This window comes from Sinohyriopsis cumingii, chromosome 11 (assembly GCF_028554795.1).
Source record: "Sinohyriopsis cumingii isolate HCF-2022 chromosome 11, ASM2855479v2, whole genome shotgun sequence".
Taxonomy (NCBI): Eukaryota; Metazoa; Mollusca; class Bivalvia; order Unionida; family Unionidae; genus Sinohyriopsis; species Sinohyriopsis cumingii.
Window position 1 is genome coordinate 92,196,211 of NC_142971.1, and position 26,906 is coordinate 92,223,116.

At 39.5% G+C, this 26,906-nt stretch overlaps 1 protein-coding gene across 1 annotated transcript in view; it reads left to right on the top strand.

The window, feature by feature from the left end:
* Positions 1-26,906, top strand: part of LOC149789004 (transmembrane protein 116-like) — a 107,211-nt gene that overhangs the window by 12,200 nt on the left and 68,105 nt on the right. The window contains exons 3-5 of the mRNA XM_089975160.1: positions 127-190; positions 2,987-3,118; positions 26,612-26,752. Of these exons, the coding sequence (XP_089831286.1) occupies positions 127-190; positions 2,987-3,118; positions 26,612-26,752 (337 nt within the window). The remainder of the gene's footprint in view (positions 1-126; positions 191-2,986; positions 3,119-26,611; positions 26,753-26,906) is intronic.

Genomic DNA, 26,906 nt, shown 5'->3' on the forward strand with positions numbered 1-26,906 from the left:
TTTCTTATGGTAGTCATGATAATTACAGTTTAACATGCCCTTTCATATGGTAGTCATGATAATTACAGTATAACATGCTGTTTCATATGGTATTCATGATAATTACAGTATAATGTTCCCTTTCAGCATCTTAGGAAGTAGCTCCATAATAATTGCAGCAACCTGGAAGAAGAAGATACTTTACCCAGAGGTTTGTAAATTTTTGATTTTGCATGCACTTGACCCATGGCCTATGTAAGTTCATTTTTACATTGGCAGTATCCTTCTTTTCATAGCATGAGCCATTGCTGACATTTCTCATTGATTATAGATTAAATATTCTGATCACTATTATGATACAGTCTTGATTCTGACCTTGGAAAGCTCCAGAAAAGAAATTTTCCATTAATTTGACAAGGGGCCCAAAGTGGCCTAGTGGTCTATAGTGCTCACCATTACAGATCACTGCCATCTCACCTCTGTCTGCATGGGTTCAAGTCTTGGGTTCATTTAATATGCATATGTGAGAAAGCTTGTCAGTAGCTTCTCATGGATCGATGGTCCTTTCTGGGGTTTTCCTGTGTTCTTCCTCCACCATTTATACTGACTGCTATGTATAGCCTATCTTGTGCTGAAAAATGGTGTTAAACCCTACAACAACAACAACATCAATTAGACAAAGTATTTCCAGAAATGATAAATGATAAACTCAGTAAAAACAACATTAAACTTTTGAAGAATTTTGTGCAATTTATAGTCACTTTTGTGCTGGGATGCAGTTAAACACTACAACATACATACATGCATACATAATAATCATTGACATTAAATAAAAACAGGCATCAATTTTCTGACTTATGATGTTTGCAGTGTGTGCAAAGAATAAAATGCTCCAAATAGCTTCTACATTTAACAAAGTCAGACTTCATCAAGCAAGAGTTCTAAAATTTAATTTTACTGGGTTTGCTCCCTTCACAGATGGCTCATCCTTCCCTGAATCACAGTGCTCAAAGGACCTAATATAACTATACCTTTGCTGTTGTCTGCCAATTAGTTAATCTGTGAAATAATGTTGTATTTTTTTATCTCTGTCTGGCTTACCTTGTAAATTCTTTTATGACAATCAGATGTATTAACTTTTCTTGAAGATAGTTTTACATGAGTACTAATTAGGGCTGTTATTATTGTACTGTGTTTACAAGCTATAGGTTATAGGCATGTATCATGGTGGTGTAGAATGGTCTCTATCTCTCAATTGTGTTGCTAAGATTGCTGAGCATTTTGTTGTTGTTGAAACATAGCTATTTCACAGGGTTGGGATTTTAAAACAAAATCGGTTTCTTGTGTATAGTCATGTTATGCCAGGTATGATAAAGAACAGATCCTTGAAAACTATGAAAGTACTTTAATCTTAAGGTGCCACAGTCAAGACCTTGAAAGTGCTTGAAAATTAACCTGTTAGCAATGAAGTACTTGAAAGTTCTTGATATCTTTAAAGGGTCAGATGTCACATGCATAGACTTCCAAAACAGTTGCAGTCATGTTGCTATTATTTGCATTGATTGAAATAGAAACTGCCCCTTATTTTGAACCAAATGTTTTAGTTATGAGTGCAGATAAATACATATTTGATTTGTAATTTGTTGTTTTAGAAGTATGTGAAAAGAAATGTAGACCTTCTCATAATCCGTCAAGAATTAGGTTCTTTAAATGCATCTTGCAATGACCTTAAATGTCCTTGAATTTTATAAACCCAATGCTGTATAAACTCAGGTATTTAGTTACTATGAAATGAACACAACTAAAGGGGTCCATTGCCATTAATAATTACAATTTTGGTTAAAGGTGTTGAATGAATTCAAGATTCTGGAATTGTAGAAATGGATCAACATTTACACTGATTCCTGATAAGTATACTCGTAGGCTAGCATTAGAAGGCATGGCATTCATTTACCTAAATGGCCATTGCATACTACAAGTGGTGTGATGATTTATTATAATTATGAAGAGTGGTAAGAAAATTGAAATAGCCAAGCATTCAGTTATGATTTCCATAATAAAACAGAGATCATATCCTTTTAGTTTTCATGTTTTAATTTGTCAAAACTTTTTTGTGACAAAATCTTCCAGAAAATGTCAGATTTGTGAAGAAAAACTTATATTAATATAGACTTTGGCTGTTTTGTACAAACCAAGTACCAGCAACATGGCATATGACAGATGTGCCAGTAAAACATGCATATTTTCAGATCAAAAGCTTTAACTTGTCCATAAAAATATGGAAATATCACCAGTCAGTTAAGATTAAGGGTTGATCAATTTTGATGAACAAATATTTGATATTCTGATTTCAAGCAGTTTCCAAAACTGCTTTCTTGGATTGAATGCCATTATTCTTAAAAATATATTTTTTTAATTATCAGACTCTGTAAATCAGCTCATGTAGATCAGATTTTAAGATTTCTAGTGAATTCAAATGGAGATGTTATCTTAACAGACTTCCAAAACCAAAATGTTGCAAAGTCAATTGTGATATAATTCATGTGAGTGATATAAGACCCATTGAAGCCTCTTGATTGTCAAATGAAAGGATTTATGCAAGCACTATACAAACGTTTGGCACAAAGATTCTGGCAAACTTTTCCCTTGCTTCCTATGGTCATAGTCATTGTAGTGCACTAAAATCCTTATGTTGGAAAAAGGAATAATTTTGGCTAAAGAACTTCTCCTTTAAAAGATTGTACCTATAAGACTGGTAAAGAATGACAGTGTTTAGATTTTCTTTTCTTTATTTTCTCTACAAGCAAGAAGGGAAGCTGTAAGTATATGGGCTGAAGGGTAACAGTCATTCATAGGGAAGGAAGGGACACTTTCTGTGTGTATGTTGAGCCTAATTATGGCCGTCTAAATCTCAGACCCCTAGATTTTTTAAATTTCTCCAAAGAAATAGTATAAAATAATTTCAGAAATTCTTTACTAATGTGTGACCTTTTTTTGTCTTTTTCAGATTCTTCCAATTTTCCAACTGTCACTTGCAGATTTTATTGCTTCTATTTTACTCTTGGTGATCTGTTGTCTGAGGGTGTCAAAATATCCAATAAATGGCAACTCATGTGACTTTATCACTGATTTTGTCACTGTAAGTATATTTAAAAAAAAATACTTTTGCCTCATAAGGAGTTGTTTTCACTTACTAAGGTTTATGTACCATTTTTGGTTATAACAATGTATTTTGTCCATATGACTTCAGATGAACACAGAATAAACTTACATTGTAATTAATTCTAACTGATAGTAAGGCTCAGAACCCATATGATTTTGCCCTAAGTCTTTATGGACTTATGGCATAGAAGCAAAAACAAGCAAAAACTACAGAAAAATGATCATTGCTGAAAAATCCAGATAATTGGTTCAACTGTGTTTGATTTGGATCCAGGTTTCATATTAGAATCAGTGAAATTAGTCAGGGAACCAGACTAACTTTACAGCAGTACCCCAGATGCTTTAAACTGCACTTATTTGTTCATGTGAGATGTCTGCATGATCAAACTGTTGATATATAGAAAGTGATGCATGTTACAGATGAAAGGGGAAATTAGCTTCTGAGAATCAAAAGGAGTATTTTGGTTCTTGTGAATAAAGCTGGAAGGGGCACTGTTTATTGGATATCACATGCCAATTTGAATATGCTTCATGGTGGGAGATATGATTGACGTCTTCATGTGAAATGGAAAAAGAATTTCCAAGAATTATGTCAAGTTGAGGGATAGCAGCAAGCCATTGAGATGCATAGGGTTTGGAACTAAAGTTTGCACAACTGTACTAGTGGTAAATGAAGTCTAAGCATTGTTACAAGTCTGTGCTCTTAAAATAAGTAATAGAAAAGAGTGAAGACAACAAGCTTTGTAAAATTTACCGAATAATTTATTTCCCTAGAATACAAAGTGAAAATTGAGAAATAAAGAATATATGGTTTTATGAATTAAATCCAAATTGTAATCAAAAAATTAAAAAACACAAGTCCTATCAATGAAAAGTTCTAAGTGAATCTCAGTTCAAATCTCAGTTCAAATCCCGATGAAATTCAAGATGGAAGGCAATGATGTCTGTAGTAGTCAGCATTGTACTGATGCATCAACAGTCTCTTGTTGAAACACAGAAAATATTATTCCAGTTTTGAAATCTGTTTAAATTCCAGTGAATGTCTTTATCCAAGAATTATGTCAGAGCACTTTTGTATTTTCAGAGAAAATAATCACATGAGTTCAATAATTTGAAGAAAATAAAATTCAGCCCAAACTGGTCACAGCATAATAACCTGTTATCTATTCGACTCCATACACATAGGCCTGTCTGTTAACTGTTAAACAATGTAGTGTATGTTACATTTAACAGCATTTTTAACCATCTTACATTTTTGGTACACATGTATTATGTATAGAAATTTTTTAGAGTAAAGTCTGATAATTATAGCTGTGTAATTATTTTTCACAGAAGATTTTTTTATGTACTTTAATTACTTAAGAGAACTCATTCACCCTCAAGTCATTGGAGCTGCATGACCAACCATAGCTGCCATTTCTCATACTCGAAATTTACAAGTTTTTTGTCAATGCCTACATCACTAAGACATCTGAATTTGATAATTTATAAAAACTAATTGCTTCCTACATCAATATCAGAGCCTTTACCTAAGTTATTGAATCCTTCATAGCTGTGATTCTAATCATGAAAACTTCATTAGTACTTAATGAAATCCATGACCTCCATTTCGGAGAGTGGAGAATACAACCCAGTTACTTTAAATAGCAGATTTAGACCAGAACATAAACAGTGACCACATGATCTGACGTAATGGTCATTTACAGAAATGAATGTAGTATCTAATAGGGTTTTATCCCAAAAGGTGGGGCTAGGAAAACCTGCTTAAAATGGCTGATGTTTACAGCAGGCGTGAAAAGGCGCTTTCATGCAAATGGAGTAGAGGCATCAAAAGGCACTTCCATGAAAATGGAGTAGAGGCGCTTGCATGAGGTAAAGGGTTAAAGCATGACTGATAGAACTTGTATCAGAACATCAGTCATACACATAATTAAGATGTAAAACAGATTCCTAGATGAGGGTCAAAAGTTCATGCTTCTGGAAGAAAATGGAAGTTTGTTTACCAATTGACATATGCTTGATGTCACTTAGTCCAGGTATGACCTGGACTCAGCTTAATGATTCTTACTCTGAGAAAGATAATACAATTTAGTTTTTAAAAAGTTGTTTACCAAAACTGTCACTGATTTTGGAACAAGGTCAGCAATTACATACAATGTTTCTAGTATTGTTTACATCAAAATAAAAAGGTATTCTGATTGAATTGCTTCCTGGAGAGGTGTAGTGATGTGTGATGTGATTTGGATTTTTAACGTAGCTTCAACAATTCTTCAGTCATGTCGCTATGATGACTGCAATGTGGCAGTTTCTAGTGATGTCTAGCACTGGGGCATCATGCCGCAGACATGTAGCATGATGTCCCACCCAGTCACATTATCCTGACACCGGGCCGACCAGTCCTAACACTAACCTCTTAATGCTGAGTGCCAAGCAAGGCAGCTGTTAGTACCATTTTTGTAAGTCTTTGGTATGACTCGGCCGGGGATCGAACCCACGACCTCCCGCATCCGAGGCGGACGCTCTAACCACTAGGCCATCGGAGCGGTGGAGAGGTGTAGTAAATTTATCCATCAATCAGCAATTCAGAAAATGTGTAAAATGCAACAGTAGTGTGTCATGTTGAAACAAAAGATTCCTATTTTCTTTAGAAAAGTCAGCAAGGAAAGATCATCTGTTAAGAATGAAACTGGTGATTATGAAATATTGGATGGTTTGCTGCTAGTCCAGCATGGCACAGAAAGTGGTGATACATAAATAACTGGCATGTTTTTTTAAATTTTGTACTTTGGTTTAATCTTTGGAGAAAATCTGATATATCAGCAGAAATATCCAAGGAACAACATGCATGAATTGTGGAAAATTGTGTTTAGGATATTTATCATGAAAATAAGTTCCCAAATCTATTGATACTGGCCATCATTGATGCATTTCTGGGATTAAGTTCTCCGAAAAAATCAAACTACTGTGAGGAATAGGATAACCACAGACCTTTGAGACTCTGTCACTGTAGTGAGAAAATGTGAGAATGTTGTGAAAGAAATGAAACAAATTCCTTTCCAGATATATAAATTTGTGTGTGTGATTTTATGTACGTGTGTGTGTGTGTGTTTTCCTATTTTGCCTTTGATTTCTTAGGTTGTCCAGGGGTCAGGCTAGACTTGAATTTGAGGGAGAATTAAGTGACTTCTCCTTTTGGACAAAATGGAGAAGTAAGCGCCCAAATGGGTAAAGTGGACACGAAGCAAGAAAAGCAGTATATATGTATTCTCTTATTTGAATTATGCCCTATATTTACCAGTATGCATATTTTCATCTAACATTCGATTTAAGCAATACTCTATTTTTAATTTGAAATTATTTAAGCTATTTTGGTCATATGGCTCTAAAATAGAATAATAGCAAATTTTAACTGAAGAACCAGCTTACATTATTGCAATTGCAAGTTAGTAAAAATACTTAATCAACTTCCCTTAATCTATTTTGTTATTTTCTTTTTTAAACAATTTATTTTCTTAATAATGGTTCTTTCAGAGATTTGTAGACATGTTTGAAACAATCCCTGTACCATGTACATGAGGGCAAATGCACACGTCTTCAAATTATACTGTTCTTCTCATCATGTCTTTGTTTTGGATAAATCATTACCGTCACTATTCATACATAACACACTAAAATGCATAAAATTACAGACATGACTTCTTTATAGTCTGTATATGAACTAAACCCTTCTTTCCAACTGAATCAACACAGACATGAGTGCATCTATTTTTAGAAGGAGGGGTTTTCCTAATGTGTAATCACTCACTTTGCTTCATTACAACAGTCCATTGATAGGATTGGAATTTGATGGTTTATCTATTTGTCTAGGTACTGGTAGTAATTTTAGACATTGGTTAAATTTCTGCTTTGCTGCTTTTTCTGTATTTTCACAAGTACGAGTGAAGTCAGAAAACAAATTTGACCTTATGTTGTATGTTCTCCATTCACGCAAATTCTTCACCCTAGTATTGTCCCATATGTTTTTGACCTACATAATTACATTTTAAAGTCAAATCTTAAATAACTTAACACCTAGACTTTGCTTTCTATGAATTGTATATTTTTCTAAATATATCTGCCTGATGATTTATGAAAACAGTCTAATAAAATGGTACTTCCTAGTCCTACATGTAAGATCTCAATGCTGATATTTAAGTTTTGGATGTCTGGATCTTACAGCCTAACTAACGGCACTTTGTAGCATGTTTTGATGTCAACTAGCATCATAACAGAAGTCAAATTTTCAGGAATATCTCACATAACCAGCGACCAATAATGACACTTTTCTACACAGTAACGTCAGAATGTTTTAGTCAGACTTTACTGACTCTAATGTCTTTTCTCTAATATATTCAAATTCTCTATTAAAAAAAGAAATTCACCTGTTTTCAAGTTTTGTTGGCCTACATTTCATTTGGCAGAAAAGCAATGAAAGCAGGGAATGCCAAAATCAGGTTACTTTGAAATATTATTCTTTAATGAAATGAATAAAAATATATTATGCCTATTGGAACTGTAAGCAACATTTTGTGTCATTCAAGAAACATATCCCCCACATGAACCTACTTGAACATATTTCGGCATACCTTGACTAACGTTGCATTTCACCAGATTCAAATGTATATCAACGGAACATGAAATTGCATCCATTTGTGAGTGTCAGATTTTTATTCCACCAGAACAAAAACAGCAGAGTAAGTATAGTAATTACATATCAATTTGTGGAAGAGTGTTGATATTAGCTGCCAAGTGTGTGAGATATTCCTGAAACTTTGACTTCTGGTTCTGATATCAACTGACATTGGAAGACGCTATACAAGGCCATTCTTTGGGTAGTAAGACATGTGACACATCTTACATTGTATTGCTAGGTACTTCCCAGACATAGCGATGTCTGACATTATTTTTCCCTGTTACTGATTTACTTACAGTTTCAAACTAATTTTATGATGAAGTAGTGTACATGAGGCAATTAAAATATCCAAATCTTTGAATCTGATCTCAAAACACAAATTGCTATTTACATACTATTGTTAAAGCTTCAAAACATAAGTTTGTATGTTATCTCATTGAGGGATAACATGTGGAAATCAGGCAGGGATACTTTCTGATAGATGCTAAATTACTTGGTCAATCAGTTATCAAAACACATGCTTGTGAATGTGCAAGATCAAGTTTGTTTTTCGGCATAATTGATATCAAAACTAGGCCTAGGTACTGATGGCTTGAGGAATACATTTTGCTACAACGCAACAGTATAACTAACCTGAAATGGTGAGGGGGCATCTCAAAAAGTATGGTCAGTCAGTGTACCTCAAAAAAATCACATGGCAAGGTCGTTTTTGCCTTTCTAACAGAAGAAGGCAAAGTTTACATTTTTCAGGCGACTTAGTCGCCCACTTTGCTTGGTAGCATGACACCTGGTTGTCATCCATCAGCTACCATTTGGCTTTGTTTGTATCCATCACCTGCCCCCAATAATAACCCTTCATTTGGAGATAGGTGTAAACTGGTAGCATCTCTTGATTTACTGGTATATAACCTACCATATGCTGAAAAATGGTGTTAAACCCACAAGAACAACAATATCAACCAAATCCAAAACATTTGTATTTTAATTGACCACTAAACATGTTGTATGGTTGAGGGTACTCACCCATAATTTATAGACCACATTGATTTGAATACGTGACTGCTGTGGTGTGACAGGACGCTCTCCTGATTTTAACTTTTTGTAATTACCTTCAAGTAATCTTGTTACTTCCTGCAGTAAAAATTAATTACAATGTTTCCACTGCTGTCCTTTGATGTCGTTTGGTCCAAATGCATATTGTACTGACCAAATGACGCTTTGAATAAAGCTGTGTTTGTTATTAATTTTGTGTCTTTGAAGTCATGTGCCCAAATAGCAACGTATAATGAACAAAGTATTATGACAAACCTTAATTTATTAAACAAAAATACCCAGCTCTACAGTACTATACATCATGCACCCATCTATCAGTTGTGTAGACCTGGGTCTGTAGACCTTGATATCCTGTACAACACAGACCAGTCTGCCAGTAGTTTAGACTTAAATACATCTTCTGTACAACACACACAGGTCTGTCATTAGATTATCTACCAATAGTGTAGACCAAGCTCTGTACAAATTGATTTGCACAACACATACCCATCAACCAGTTTTTAGGCTTAGATCTGTATACATAGGTCTCCTGTAAAACACACCCATCTGCCAGTAGTATAGATCTAGAACTCCTACTACCCACCCATCAGCTAGTAGTGTATACCTTGATCTCCTATACTGCACATCCATCAGCTGGCAGTGTATACCTAGATCTTCTATACTGCACATCCATCAGCTGGTAGTGTATACCTAGATCTCCTTTGCTGCACATTCATCGGCTGGTAGTGTATACCTAGATCTCTTATACTGCACACCCATCAGCTGGTAGGGTATACCTTGATCTCCTTTGCTGCACACCCATCAGCTGGTAGTGTATACCTTACTGCACACCCATCAGCTGGTAGTGTATACCTAGATCTCCTATACTGCACACCCATCAGCTGGTAGGGTATACCTTGATCTCCTTTGCTGCACACCCATCTGCTGATAGTGTATACCTAGATCTTCTATACTGCACATCCATCAGCTGGTAGTGTATACCTAGATCTCCTATACTGCACAGCCATCAGCTGGTAGTGTATACCTAGATCTCCTATACTGCACAGCCATCAGCTGGTAGTGTATACCTAGATCTCCTATACTGCACAGCCATCAGCTGGTAAGGTATACCTTGATCTTCTTTGCTGCACACCCATCGGCTGGTAGTGTATACCTAGATCTCCTTTGCTGCACACCCATCAGCTGGCAGTGTATACCTAGATCTCCTTTGCTGCACACCCAGCAGCAGAGGGGGCGAATCGGACATTTTGTCCAATCGTTATTTTGCTTAATTATTACTTTCTGCACTCAACGATCTAGTGTCGTCAGCGTCTGGTAAAATAAAAAACGACGACGTCGTTGGGGATCGTCCAATCGTCATTTGGTTTAATTAACACCTTCTGCGCGTCGATCCCCAGCGTCGTCAGCGTCCGGTAAGCACATCGACGACCGCGTCGATGTCATCGCCCCCTCTGCTGCTTACAATGAAAATTATTTACAACTAACCGAATATTTGGTCAAGTCCGATACGATATCGTGTCCGAGGATCATGTAAGTTTATCGTTACGAATCCATGTGGGGTCGACTGAGCATGACTAAAAAAGTTTCGAAAAACATTGAAGTCCATGTCACCGCCGCACCATGTCTGCCAAATATTTCGTAGCGTGTGTGTATCAACGCCGTTGAATACAGCAAGAATATTACAGTTATCTCTGATTACTTTTGGAATCTGAGTATACCGTTGAGTGACATATATCACGTCAGTGTTTTTATGCCTGCCTCTGGAAAATATCCTAGCTGGGTTTTTTTGATTGTCTAACATAACATCATCGTACACGACTAGATTGTTAACGTCGCCATCAATATCATCAATACCTGGTGCATCATTGATATCTGTAATAAACTCAATAACATTTTTTTTAGCGATCGCTGATGCATTCTCGTTGAAATCTTTCAACACCTCGTAGCATCGTTGATCATCTACGCTAGGAGCAACCAAATACAACTTATCCCACTTCATCCATCTCATTATTAAATTGAGTAACAATTGCGTCTTGCCGGATCCAGATGGTCCGATGATAATCATCCGAATCGAGTTTGGTAACGCTGCAACATGCTTAACTGGTTCTCTTGTTTTAGTCGCCGAAAAATCAATTATATTCATATCTCTATACATAAATTATGGATCTATATTGTGTGAAGTGTAGAGTACGTACTGGCACAAATGATATGACAACCGCTACAACAAGAAATAACAGATCGGCCCTTACTGGTAAGTGTGCACAATGCGGTACAAAGAAATTTAGATTTATTTCTATTAAACCCGGGGATGTTTTAAAAAAAAGCGAGGAGGTGATATTGCAGCCAGGTTATCAAAACTCCCCGGAACACCGTGGGCAAAGTATCCAGGAGAAAAGCACCTCCCAGGATATAGCTACTGTGGCCCCGGAACACGATTAGATATTAGACTCGATGATCAAAATCAGCCCAAACCCGGTGAGTATCCAATAAACGCTATCGATAAGGCGTGTCATGCTCATGATGTTGCTTACTACAAAAGTAGCGATCTGCAACAGCGTCATATCGCGGATGTAAAATTAATTCACGCGTTAAATGCTATTCCTGATAAATCCGTCAAAGAAAAATTGGCCTCATGGTTGGTAAAATCGGCTATGAAAGGTAAATTAATGATGGGCGCTGGTAATTAATAACAACATGGAATCCATCTATTATTCTCCGAGAGGATACTGGAAGGGGAAGGCCGCAATTGGTAAGCTTGCAAGCGCTGCAAAGGTAACAAAGGCCACTGCGGCTAATTGGTTATCCAAACAGGCTATATGGCAAATTTATCTACCACCGCCTAAACAAATCAACTTCTCGCGCTTTGATGTCAGCGTACCTAATGAAGTTCATCAGGCTGATATACTATTTTTGCCGCATGACAACGGTTACAAATACGCGCTAACCGTAGTTGATGTTGCGAGTCGATACAAACAAGCGGAGCCGTTAAAAACAAAGTCAGCAACTGAAGTAGCCGCTGCGTTTGAAAGAATTTATCAAAGAGGTTCTCTGCGCTGGCCAAATCTATTACAAGTTGATCCCGGTAGTGAATTTCGCGGCGCTGTTTTATCAACGCTGAAACATCATAGCGTCGCGGTACGACGAGGTCATACTGCGCTACATCGTGATCAGGCAATTGTTGAACGATTCAATCGGACTCTCGCTGAACGGTTATTTGGATATCAATACGCGAAGGAATTCATCCAAGAAAAACGATCTCGTGAATGGGTCAAAAGGTTGCCAGGCGTAATTGCAGCGTTAAATAACGAGATTACCCGAGCAATCAACATGAAGCCCAGCGACGCGATTAAATACGAGTATATACCCGGAAAATCAAAAATAAATAGCGTTTCCAAGCCGATTCTCGGCAATGTCACCGTGAGATATCTATATGAACCAGGAGAGCTTGAAGGCGGTAAAAAAAGGGCTACCGATCCTATTTGGAGTGTTACCACACATAACATATCAACGATAACACGATCAACTGGTAGACCACCGATCTACAGACTGGATTGAACTGCTCCTCAGCGCGGATTTACACGCGAGCAGCTACAAGTGATACCTGACGATACTCAATTACCCCCGCGTGGTCTTAACTAGCGCCGTTGCGTCTATTGCACTCAAGACAGGTCAACCTCACATTGTTTTTAACATGACCGAGACTGTTATCGATTCTGTCCACGGTAAATTGGCGAGCGTCTTTATCCAAATAACGCCAGCGCATTACACAATTACAACTTGCGCAGTGATTATTCTGTTGTTGTCGTAACGCAATTATTAATTCGGCATCAATATCAAAACGCCGCTGTTTTTTTTATCCTGTTGGCGGTAACCCGAGAGTTTTCTATCAATGACGCTTGCATCGATGACTCCGTCACTGGCTTTGTCACTGGCTTCGTCAATAACAATTCTTCGAAGCTGATTTATCCTTCGTACTCTGGACACTGCAAGATAGACTAGATTTGACCATTCGATGCGATTATCAACCATCCAAACAATTGTGTCCGTGATGGTTAGTCCCTGCGAGGAATGTATTGTTGTTGCGTATCCTAGCGTCCACGGGGATTTATCAGCACGTAGCGCGTCCTCGACGACGCTGATATCAACGAGCACAATATCATTCAGCACGAGAATTTGTTTTTTTGTCCCCGACGCTGTCGGGGCTGGGATTTCAACTTCAATGTTCTGCCGCCGTGTGTCCGCGGGTCTATAACATAACGGCACTGGGCGCGTTGGAAACTTTTCCTTATGCAACGTAAACAACCTCCGCTGAAGTGTGTCTCTGACTATCTTTCTACTCGCTACAATCAAATCGTTTGGTCTCCATGTTTCCCAGAATTCATTTAACGGCGTTTCCGGAATCACCTCGCGGATTATTTCACACTGAATTCTATCCGGCTGTAATCTGATTAATTTTTTAACCCCGCGCAGTTGTTCATCAAGTGCTCGGTAATCAGTATCGGTTTCTTCATAATAGTCCACGTAACCCTTTAACCAATCATGTGGGCCCTCGCCGACAAATGGTGGTGGTTGACCATGGTCGCCACACATGATCACCGCTGTATTCGCGAGCACCAAGCAATCAAGAAACATTTGTAAAACATCTAACGAAACAGTACATATCTCATCCCAAATGATAACCCCAGGAATAAATTTTTCACCCATTCGATCAGGAGTCCACTCACCGCCGCTGTATCGAAAAAAGCTGTGATAAGTAACGGCGTCAACATTTCGTTGTTTTATCTCTCGCGCTAGTCTATGGGTCGGTGTAAGCACGATTATACTTGCCCGCGTTCGAAATAATTCAATTGCCCGAGTCGTCTTTCCTGACCCGCCACAGCCGCTTAAATAAACTGTTTTATGTCTACAAATTGGATCAGAACACGATGGTGCATTAGACCATTCTGACAATTTATCACCGCGTAAGTAGTTGTTCTCAACGGTGACATCTGCTGACGGGGAATAATCGCGTCGTATTTCATTTTTAATTCTCCATGTACCCCAACTCTCGTCCGGACTAGTAAACTCGGCTACGTTTTCCTTATACGCTACGTCAACATAAAACGAATCAACGGCTACTCTAACCGCGGTATCGGGGAATCTATTTATCATCGAGAATAAATTGATAGCGGCATAACCCAGCATAGACGCCCTCAAATGTGGATACGCCGGGCTGTCTCCATCGCTGTAGGTAACAACTGTACCCAACCTCGTTCCATTGGACAAGAAAGCTGTTTTGCAGTTCACGTATCTATTTTTTGCCACTGCGTCCTTGATTACGAAATCATATTCTGCGTCATCTATAATCAGCCGTGAGCAATATCGTTTGTAGTCGTGGTTTTTTCCACCTTGTGTGAACTTACCAATTATTCTTCTACCGAGATCTTTTGCCTCGCGGTTTCGTTGGTTGAATATCTTTTTGGACCATTCGATATATTCCTCGTCGGCATCAATGTTTTTTCTGGACTCGTCAATTATGCTATCTAGACGCTCCGGTTCTGGTAACCAGACTTCAGTCTGTGCCCGGTATGATATAATCGCGTCACTGACAATCAACGAAACTAGCATGCTACAATCAATCATATACCGTAGCAGCGCTATTGGCAGCCACTTCTTTTCAGCCATGTGTCTACCGATCCAAATATAGCAACAGCGATGGAGTCCTGCCGCGAATTCAAATGATACTATGCGAGCGAATCCGGTTAAATCAAAATCAGGCAGTGGTCCATTAATAGCAACACGAGTCATTTCATGACTGGGGTGTCCAAATCGTCTAAAGTACTCAGCGGCGGATCCATACCCGAGAAAACTCGCTGGATAACAGGCAACCATATCAACCGAGATCATAGCGTCGCGGCTATATTCAGTGTTCCATAGTCCACCGTGATAGTATTCCAAACAACTGGATTGTACATCCGGCAGAAATTCCTTGCGCGTTGGTCTCCACGCATTTTTCCTTGCTGCAACATGAGCTACAACCGATGGAATCGTAAAACAATTTGTTAGCAGTTGTTCATCATGCTCTTCAAATTCCATGGCGGTTTTTTTCATCCTGTTGTGAAATGCTTCAGTGCGATATAATTCGCCGTTTGGTCTTACAAACTAATCAAAGGTATCCGCATCGTTTTCAGCGCTGCGAAGTAACCACACTGATACAGGGTCGTTTTTACACAAGTAGGCAATAGCATCAAATAGTTTCCTCTCCGCGAGAAAACCATCCCGGGAGAATTCTTCGGGTATATACTTTACTGTTCTATCCCGTGGAAATATTGTGATCGCGGGCGTCCATGCGTGTTCGTTATGATCAATAATTTTGATTGGGGCTCCCTTCGATTTATACTTCGATTCGTATAATACTTCACCGGTTATCGTTGTAACGGTTATTGGAAATCTCAACGACGTTTCTAATCTCGCTATGTCGCTGATGGTCGCTCCACGCTCTTTTACGGTTAGTTCCCACTGGTTGATTTTGCTACGTCGTAAATCAGTCAATTTGTTTCCTCGACATGCATTTGTAAAATGCTCTATTATTCGTTCTGCTACACAATTTATCCCCGTTGACTGTTTCATCGGTTTCAGTTTTCCGATATCAGGTTTCTTATTTAACGGGTATATTCCATAAACAACTGCTGTTTCAGGATACGCTCGTTCATAGTATGGTCTGTCAATTCCGGTTAACAACCCCGGCTTGGAGTCGCGGCTGACAGTGACTGTTTTCTTGTCGCTGAGAACTGGTTCAAATTTATCACGTATGATCCAATTACCTGATTCCACCCGGACAATGAATTTTACTCTGAAGAAATACCTTTTACCGTCAAGTTGTGATATTATCGTTGCTGCGCGGTTGTCGTTCATGGTAGCATCAACAACGCCATCAATTCGAAATGTTGACCAACTATGAGATGCGCCATCACGCTTGAATTCATCGATACAATCGCGTATTTTACTCAACAGGGTTCTATCGTTTATTAACGCTTTTGGTGTGTCCTTGAGGACTCTATTGAGATTGAACTTAATATTTTTCCGGGGCTTAATTGCTGCCAATCTCTCGAACTCATCCATATAATTAAAACAAGTATTTAAATGAAAGAATATAGTATAATGAATAAATGCAAATGGTTGATGATTGGGTCGATAACCCCGTGCAATAAATCATGTAGAGGTGAATTCTGCGGGTATCATTTACAAAGCGTTCGTAATGGTTCTCTTGGCCCCCTCCCGTGCTTGGTTTGCCACGTCGGTGTAAGAGGAAAATCGCAGTTGTGTATTAATTGTGGCGGAAAGCGATACAGGGAACTAAAACGCTATTATGACAAGCGAATTAAAAACGCCGTCATTGACCCCACCGCTGACTTCGTCATCAAAACCCCCCAAGACTACGTTGAAAGATTTATAATTAAACCAAATAATAAATTAGACAAATAGTATTATTATATAAATGGACCAAGAATTTCAGCCGCATCCTGTGCTCGTCAATTACGAGGCATCTCGCGACGGCATTGTTAGAAACCGCAAACTGAAGAAGCCGGTTGGTACCGTAAGTAATCAGGGGTATCTGATGTTTGGTGCCGGAAAAAAGAAGTACCATGTTCATAGGGCGGTATTTGAGGTATTCAACGGATTAATCGAAAATGGACTTGTGATTGATCATATTAATAATAATAAGACTGATAATTCTCTTATAAACTTGCAAGCTATCTCGCAAAGTCAGAATGCCAAAAAAGGCCAAACTGGTAAATACCCAAAGAAAGCAAAACCCGTAAAGTCATTTGATACAACAACTCACGAGGAAAAAATATTTCAGTCGATGAATGAAGCCAGTAGATACTTTGACATTTGTATCGCCTCAATACGAAAAGTAGCAGAACGAGTATATCAAACAGCAATCTCAAAAAAGACCGGGCATAGAATTCGATTTTCATATGTAAATATCAGCGAGTGACGAAGTCACCGGCGCCTATGGCGCTGACGAAGTCGCCATGACAATAAATTGTCCATTCCGAAAGAAAACAAAGTATTCAGTATTGTTGAACACCTCGGGATTGATACACGGGGTTTCATTTTTTTTTTATTTAAAAACAAGATGTTCTATAAGAATAATGAATATCGAAGACATCAATAATATATGAGCCGAGATTTCAAAATTAAAAAATCAAGGAATTGAATTATCTGATGGTCTCGACAGTGAAAAAATATTATCCGATTATGAGATTATTAACGAACAATCGAAACGGGGGCGTTTTACCCTGGCCCGCGAGTACTTTTTTATAAAACGATTACAACATACGATCAATGAAAACTTGTACCACAATGACGCAAATGCATTCATTGGACTATTCACTGCCGTTGAAATAATACGAAAAAAACTCGGACGTGTTTATGAACGACGCCGGGAGATTTCTAGTAAGATCAAAAACATTAGAAGGATTATAGACGAAAACTCCGGCGAGAAATTAGAAATTGCTTCGCAATTGCAATAATGGTAGGCGAATCACTTACTACTCGGCTAGCCAGAGAGCGGCTAGCAGCGCTTAAAAAGTTCATACCGTTACGAGACAGGGTCCGAGAACAACTTCAAACGCGGCAGCAACTACAAACCGATTTTACTGTTGGAAGCGAGCAACTCTTTGTCCCGGTAACTAAAGCGACCAAAGATGTTACGGCGGCAACTGTGCCCGTCCTCGATGCGCTTGAAAAGATAGCGGCAGAGACAAAACAAACAAAAAGGTCTTTAGAAACACTCCCTGCGAAAATAGCGGCTGCTACAACACGGAGGCCACCACCACTCGCTATAACGGAACCACAAGAACCTTATGTTACAATGGCCGACGAAGAAGAATTAGGTGCTACTGCGAAAGAACCAGAAGAAGAAATACCGGAAGAAGAACTAGGCGCCACCGCAAGAGAACCGGAAGAAAAAGAGGAGAATATACCCCGTGTTATACTCAAGAAGAGCACAATAGATCAAATTAGAGGCTTCAGCAGCAGGGAAGAATTAATTAATTTTGCTGCCAACAATTTTGCTAAGAGCATACGAGATAAGAAGCATATCAATAGCGGTTACGAGAAAAATATAAAGTCGTTAAAGGACTGGGCAAGAATAGTGTATTTAGCGAGTAAACATAGAGACGCATTACTACATCGTAGTAAATCCGATTACGATGAATTCCACAAGGAAGTTAAGAGTAGAACACCAAAAAAAGGAAAAGGATACTCTGTTGGTAAAGAATCCTACGGCGTTACCTGTCCTGGTAGTGTTCTCAGTGATATATCACGGCTAGAGGTACTAATTGGAGGAAAACGAGCCGGAAATAACTCTCCGGAAATAATCAATGAGGCCGCTGATATTTGCAAGCGGTTATTTGCAGGCGGTATCATGGACATTAATGCATATCGAACGCTCATAGACGAGTTAGTGGATGATTAAAAAAATTATAAAATTATAAAATTATCGTTTTTGTTAATTTTTAACCGTTTTTTGACTGTTTTTGGCCATTTTTTGACTGTTTTTGGCCATTTTTGGACTGTTTTTGGCCATTTTTTGAGGGCAAAAACCCAAGGAAATCATTTAGAGAAAATCGATGTTTTTCTGAAAAATCGAGAAAAAAACGACTATAGGCATCAAAAAACGACCAAAAATGACTAAAAATCAAGAAAAAACCAGAAAAAAACCAGATTTTTATCGAGGGCAAAAACCCAAGGAAATTTTGATAAAATTTATTCCGGTTTTTGATTCGGTGGGGGGGGGGGGTGATTACAATCACTGGTGATTACAATCACTAATTGGAAAACTGGTGTTTTTAATAAGGATGATCATACACTACAACCACGATAAACCAGTACTCGTCTACGTGGTAAACTCGCGATTGCCTGTTTACCGCGCGTGCTATGGAGATGGTCTCGGTAGCACCATTGCGGGGTTATTTACAAGAATGGCTCCAAAAGTAGCGCCGTTAGCCAAACAATTAGGAATGAAGGCTATTGATGTTATTCGTGATAAGGGAATTAGTGCTATTGGAGATGTTGCCGGAAAGGCGCTTTCAGCCGCGCGGAACAAACTAATGTCATTGGTAAAATCCAAAGGATTTTCACGGAGAAAAAAACAAAAACCACCGGTGATGCCATCAACGACAGTGATGCCTGCAAATGTCAGTAAAGTAATAAATAACGCCGTGGAAGAAAAACTAGAGTCGTTGGCGACGACTCAGTCGTTGGCGACTTCACCATCAGCCGATGCGGCAACCAACGCGCTCATGAACGCGATAGCGGGGAGTGGTTTAAATTCAAAGAATTTACGACGAAAACGACGTTGATGGATTTCAATTGAAAACACCGACATGAATAATAATAAAATGTTTGCGCGAACCGCTGATCCCGCGTTTGATATGGACGCCCCAGTGCGCAGGGATGATTCTGTCCGTGATTATCAATATTATTCTTATTATGCAGCGCAACCTGACCTACGATCGCGAATTGAACTTCAAGTCCAAGATACCAGTAAATATTTTTTGCCGTGTGAAGCGTTTATCGAAATTGAGGGAGAACTCGTGACAAATGCCGCCGATAATGCACCATACGCAGATGACCATCGTGTTCGAGTTGGCTTCGTCAACAACGGTATCATGGCGTTATTTGAGAGCGCCAGATATCTTATTGACGGGCGAGAAATTGAATCAATAGAACGCGAGGTTGATGTTGCAACGACGATAGTTGGGTTAGCGAGATACTCGGATGATTATACAAGATCGGCGGGCCCATCTATGATGTTTGCGAAGGACTCCACCGATAACGCTGACCATCTTCAGTACGTTAACGTGCTGGTGGAAAGAGATACCGCAACTGACCCACAGGCTGAAGCAAATAACCCAGACCGCAGAGCAAGACCAGGCGCTAATTTCAATATTATAAAAAGTCTTAACGATAATTACAATATGGGATTCGCAACACGAGTAGGGATGTTGCAAGGACCACGCCGAAAGTTTTCATGCGCGATTCCACTCCATCACATATTTGGATTCTGCAGAAATGTTAGAAAAGTCATCTATGGGGCTAAGCATACAATTGCCCTGACGCGAAGGGGCGATGATAACAATGCAATATGGCATGCTGCTGGCGTCGCTGCCGGTAAAGTCATTTTAACTAAAATGGCATTGTGGATGCCGGTGCTGACTCCATCAGTTACCACGGAAGCACGATTGTTAGCATTTATGGAACGGGGGGGGGGGGGAAATCGCTGTTGAGTTGGCTAGCGGTAACAACTGATGCTAAAGAGGATAACGTCGCCGATACGTTTACATGGCACCTAGCATCAAAACAGGGTGTTTCAGCCCCGCGTCATATATTCATAGCGCTACAGAATAGGGAACGATTGGGCAGTCAAGAACGCAGCCATATGATATTTGATCGATTAGGAGTCATGGAGGTTTCGCTGAGAATAAACGGACAACAGGAACCATCCGAGGATATACAGCTTAATTACGGCGACAACCATATCGCACGTGTGTATCATCGATTGCTGTCGTATATGGGCCGTGATCAAAACGTCGACACTGGTTTGCAAATATCACAACTTGATTTTAAAAACCTGTATCCGATTTATTACTTTTCGTTGGAACATCTTGATTTAACGAGACAATCCGTCGTTGATATACACTTCCGAGCTCGTATAGCCCCGGCTGGTGCCAATTATAGAGCGGTTGCTGTCATTCTCAGCGATAAATCAATGCTGCTAGAAGGTGTTGGTGGACGAATGAGAATCGTTGATGCGCCAGTGGAAAACATGTAATTGAAAGCACAAAACGCGTTTACAATAAATGTCGTATAGTGTCGTCAGTGTAGAGTTGACTGATGGTCAAGTCAAGAAATTACGATCAAAGTCGGCTAAACAATGCGGAACCACAATAACGCTGAAGCCGTCGCAGATGGCGGGTGGTAATCATAAGATATCGTTGACGGCGCGTCAAATAAAACATTTCAATGATGCGATGAAGAATAAAAAGGGAGTTCAAATAGATTTTTCAGCCGCAGCAATTAAAAACATGGAAAAGACCGGTGGGATATTTCCGCTGTTAGCTGCGATTCCGGCATTGATTGCCGCGGCCGCACCAGCAGTGGCTAAGGCGGCGGCGTTAGGAGCCGTTGGTACCGCGGCGGGAATGGCATTGAAGAAGGCAACCGGGAAAGGCTACAAAAAAAAACGACCCGTGGCCGGAAAGGGTCTAAGACTACCGGGAACCCCGTATTCATGGTACTCGGGAAAGGGTCTAAGACTACCGGGAACCGTTTAATGACTCCAATGTCTAATTTTGATTTAATAGACGCCGCAAACGCGTTAGCGATAAAAAACTTCAGAGGTGTTTTTATGAGGGATCAATTACCGGCGGCCCCAAGGAATACTGAAACAGGCATAATTAACCTCGATGGGTCCTCCGGAGCGGGAACTCATTGGGTTGCATACGCGATTGATCCGCGTGCAATCGTCTATTTTGATTCATACGGGTTAGCCCCGCCGAAAGAGTTCATGCGGTATATCCGGGCGTGTTCAGCCCGGGCGTGTTCAGCCCGGGTTTTTTATTCCACGCTGCCAACACAGCGATTAAGCGACCCACCGATATGTGGCCGTGAAGTATTGAACGTACTCGCGGCGATTTCATCATCGCGGAAACCACCTCATGTGGTTGTAAACGAATACACTAGTGGGGTCGTAGAAGCTCAACGGATTTTAGAGAATAACATTTACAATAATAATGATTGATATCTGGGGGCGACCGGTTTCGGCGCTGAAAAAGCCCACGGAAACGCCTACCACCGATGACATAAAAAAACTAATTGAGGATGAAATCACTGATATGTTGAATCTAACAAGTGTTGACCCGGGCGAAATAGTTGTATTTCAAGACCGCCAGGGTAAATTGAAATCCGGTAATGTGTCACTGAATGACGTTTTAATACGACAGCGTGATACCGACGAGGGCGCTATCGCGTTGTATACCGTCGACGGACAACTCAAACCGGGTGGACATATATCAGCGGTGACGGATAGGGTAACATTAGTCCAGGACGGTTTTACAAGGTTAGATAGATCGGTGACCGAACTTGACGCGCAGGTGAAAAAATCTGCCACCGAGGTGAAAAAATCTGTCGCCGAGGTGAAAAAATCTGTCACCGATATACAACTCACTACCGCTAGTTTTTTTGGAACCCCGACGGTAACCGAACCGAATCTTGCAACAATAAAAAATACTATTTTGGAGTTTACGACGCTGTCGGGCCAATTTACCTCGTTACGAAAAAATGTTAACAGGATCGATGACAACTTTGATAAATTCCTTGGTAAAAAAAATGCCAAACCGGATGAAATCACAATAACTATAAATGATATCACTGCGTATGGACAGGAAATAGAAACAATCAAAACTGATGTTGCAACGAACAAAAGGAGTGTAGACGCGCATGAACGGGAAATAGAAATAATCGGCGCTAATGTTGCAACGATCATAAATAATGTAGACTCGCATGGACGGAAAATAGAAACAATCAAAACTGATGTCACAACGATCATAAATAATATGGACACGCATACACAGGAAATAGGAACAATCAAAACTGATATTGAAGCGAACAAAAAAAATGTAGACGCGTATTGGCGGGGAATAGGATTAATCAAAACTGATGTTGCAGCGAACAAAAAAGGTATAGACGTGCATACATATGAAATAGGAACAATCAAACTTGATGTTGCAGCGAACAAAAAAAGTATAACCGAGAATACACGGGAAATAGAAACAATCAAAACTAATGTTGCAGCGAACAAGAATAATATAGACGCGCATTGGCGGGAAGTAGGAATAATCAGAACTGATGTTGAAACGATTAAAGACGGACTACCGAGAGTAGCAGAGCAATTCGAAAAAATAAAAACCCCTCATGAGAACATCATCAACACAGTATACACAATTCGGCATGGATCATTCGATTGGACTCCTACGAATAATACAGTAAATATTACCGCAACTGTTAAGGGTATTTATCGATTGACACTGGTTTCAATGATGCAGTTTAATATATTATCGTCGAGTTCATCCGGGTTTAACAATACAATATCAACAATTATAGACAAGAACGCAACTGAACTGTTTACAATTTATGCCGTTGATAGAAATCTAGCCGGGGCAAACATTACATGGTATGTGGAATTTGCAGCGAATCTAAGTAATTAAAAACACTAGCTCTTTTAAAATAAAAATGACCACCAAGGAAATTGAATCAGAGGTATCACCGACGTCACATCAATATCGATTCGATACCGCAAAAGAATTCTCCGCGAACTTAAAAACGCTTTCCGAACAATACCGTGCAAAAATAAAAAAATACCGTCGTAAAATAACCGCCATCGACGCGGTCGTGTACTCAGTGTCGGGCATAGTAGCTGGCGCCGGTGTTATTTTATCCACGGTAACCACGATAGCCCCGATCGCTGTTCCAATCGCTGTCTCCGCAATGACAACAATTGCTGGAGTCGCCAACGCAATCACTAGGAAGATATCATCGTGTTTTCAGAAAAAACTCGACGAGTACACAGTAAAACATCAAATAGTATCCGACGCATACTCGAAATTATCCGGGTTGATCTCGTTATCGATTGATAATTTGTTCGTATCCGATGTTGAATTCTCCACGATGGTCCAGTTGTATAGCTCCGCGATGTCAAAAATCGAGGATTTTCAACTGGAAGCCGGAACCACCTCAATGGGCTCTGGTTATTAATATTAAACACTAAAGACAACAAATAATAATAATGTCGCTGAACCCCGAAGGGTTTCAATTACTTCAGCGGATCGCGGAGAACACCACTCCGGTACAAACAAATATGATATCAATAACGTCAACGAAACCCGAATTCAGTGTGAACTTCCCGTCGCCGGTTCCAGTGAAGGAAATAGCGCTGACAAAATTGCGAGTATATCACAGTTGGCCTAATATTCGAGCGGACGCATTTAACGGACAACAACCTAATAACTCGCTGGTTTTTGCACGGACAAATAAACCCGATGGAACCCCAGACTGGAAGGAGGTTACAATACCAACTGGGTCATACCAAATAGAACAAATCAATAAAGAATTTCAACGCAGGATAAAATCGATCACAGGAAAAGAATCAAAAATCGCTATTACGGTTCATGAACCGACGTTATCGTCGACGATTGAAATAAGCACACCGGGGTATATGGTTGATATCTATAACAGTTCAATAAGAACCATACTAGGTTGGCCTAAGAATCCACCTCATGAAAACCCCGCGGACAAGCAATCGTATCATGAGATTAATCCCAGTTATCGAGATGTTTTGTTTATTATGAAAAACGCGTCACCCCCCGACTGGTTTACATTTCAAGACAGGAATACCATGTATTGGCATTTTAGGTACGAGAAAACTCCTAGATCGGCCGTCGAGACCAATGTTAATTTAAATGATATCGATAGGTTTTTTATCGAAATTAATCGTATTTACCAATCACAACTAGAACAGCTACGGGAAACAAAAGCACAAAAACACGTTGAGGTGTTAAATCAACTTATATCAGACATGGAATATATCAATGAACGAATCGTCGGGGTAATATCCGCTAGCAGAACTAATGATAAACAAAAATTCCTAACCGAGTATAATATCGCAGAAGCCGATTTACCCGATTTTAAGTTTCCAAGATACAACGCGCCAGAACTAAGAAAGTCTCTTAATGATTTTATCAGTCCATCAACTTATATCCTCAGACACGATAACGGGGATGATGGTAGGCATATTGCTCCATACAACGTAAATATCGCATCGGTGATAGCAATCAATCTAGTGTGTGATGTTATCGAAGGGAGTTACCAGGTGGATACCAATCAATCAAATCAAGCTCAACAGGGATATATCCTTTATTCATTTTCACCAACAGCCCCTCCGGGATATTTAATCGTTGAGAATCCGATTAATCCGGTCTATATGCGATGCCATGATCGGTTTTTAACGAGAATTAATTTTAAACTCACCGATCAGTCAAATAACCTAATTGATCTACAGGAGGAGGAGTTAGTGATCACTCTGTTTGTAAGATCATAAAGACCCTCATTGTAAATAACTCCTTAGCAGCAGAGGGGGCGATGACATCGACGCGGTCGTCGATGTGCTTACCGGACGCTGACGACGCTGGGGATCGACGCGCAGAAGGTGTTAATTAAACCAAATGACGATTGGACGATCCCCAACGACGTCGTCGTTTTTTTTTTACCAGGCGCTGACGACACTAGATCGTTGAGTGCAGAAAGTAATAATTAAGCAAAATAACGATTGGACAAAATGTCCGATTCGCCCCCTCTGCTGCTCACCCATCTGCTGGTAGTGTATACCTAGATCTTCTATACTGCACATCCATCAGCTGGTAGTGTATACCTAGATCTCCTTTGCTGCACATCCATCAGCTGGTAGTGTATACATAGATCTCCTATACTGCACATCCATCAGCTGGTAGTGTATACCTAGATCTCCTATACTGCACATCCATCAGCTGGTAAGGTACACCTTGATCTTCTTTGCTGCACACCCATCGGCTGGTAGTGTATACCTAGATCTCCTTTGCTGCACACCCATCAGCTGGTAGGGTATACCTTACTGCACACCCATCAGCTGGTAGTGTATACCTTGATCTCCTTTGCTGCACACCCATTGTCTGGTAGTGTATACCTAGATCTCCTATACTGCACATCCATCAGCTGGTAGTGTATACCTAGATCTCCTATTCTGCATATTCATCAGCTGGTAGTGTATACCTAGATCTCCTATACTGCACATCCATCAGCTGGTAGTGTATACCTGGATCTCCTGTACATCACATCCATATGCTTGTAGTACATGTATATATATAGGATGTACAATATGTGTGTCTTTGATCATTCACATGGCAATTCTAGTGAATTTGCAATTTTGTTTTATTATCAGTGAAATTGTAAATGAGAAGGCTACTAGGTTATTAGCCAAAGTCCTCTTGTTCGTCTACGTTAGACATAGTATTTATAATTTACCAGTATTAGTATTGCATTGAAAATTGCTCAGATAAGGTGGTTTTGTTAACTTGCCATCAGTTACTCAGGATATCCTTTTTCTGTCAACAAAAGTAGTTCTATGCCACATAGTTGGCAGTGGTACATGCAAATGTTTCACTAATTCTACATTCAGAATATTGAATACCATATATAATGTTTGGTCAAACTAAAAACTGCATTGACCGAAATCTGTCATCACATGATATGCCAGCAGCTCTGGGTCTATGTAGTTTGTTGGAGTAATCAGGAGGAAATAAAATCTGAAATCCTGATCATCTGGTGCAATATGCGAGGGCAGGATAGGGTCCATGTCGTTTGCAGTTTGACTGGACTTAAAAGTGAGTATACATGGTAGTTACTGTAACACAAAAAAACTCAAGATTTTGCTTAAGGTTTAGAATAAAATTGATTTCTTTTGAAATAATGAACACAATGTGTCATTTATTGTGTTATAGACGAAGCAGAACTATTAAGCATTGGAAAAGGGTGAGTCTAGTGGGTGTGGAATACTGAACTTGGATGAATCTGTGAAAGTTTACTTTTGTGTAGATAAGTTGAACTCTTGTTGAAGGCCATAATTGCAATAAATTTATCCATAATTGTTATAAAACTTTTCAGTCCTTCTATGTCAGCACGTTTCTTCTGACTCTGGCCTATGCAATGGAGATATACTTCCATGTACGCGGTGGACACCTACAGTATGGAAGGGTTGATACTAGTGAATCTATCTCCAATTCATGGAGAGAAAAATGTAAAAAGGTGAGTTTTACTATTTAAATACTCATCAAGATAATTCCATCTTAATTAAAAGATCGATGAAATTAATTAATTAAATGAAAGAGACATTGAGAAGCCCCAAAGTTTCTCTGATATCCTTAATATCATTGAAAGTTAATCGAAATTACTGTATGAC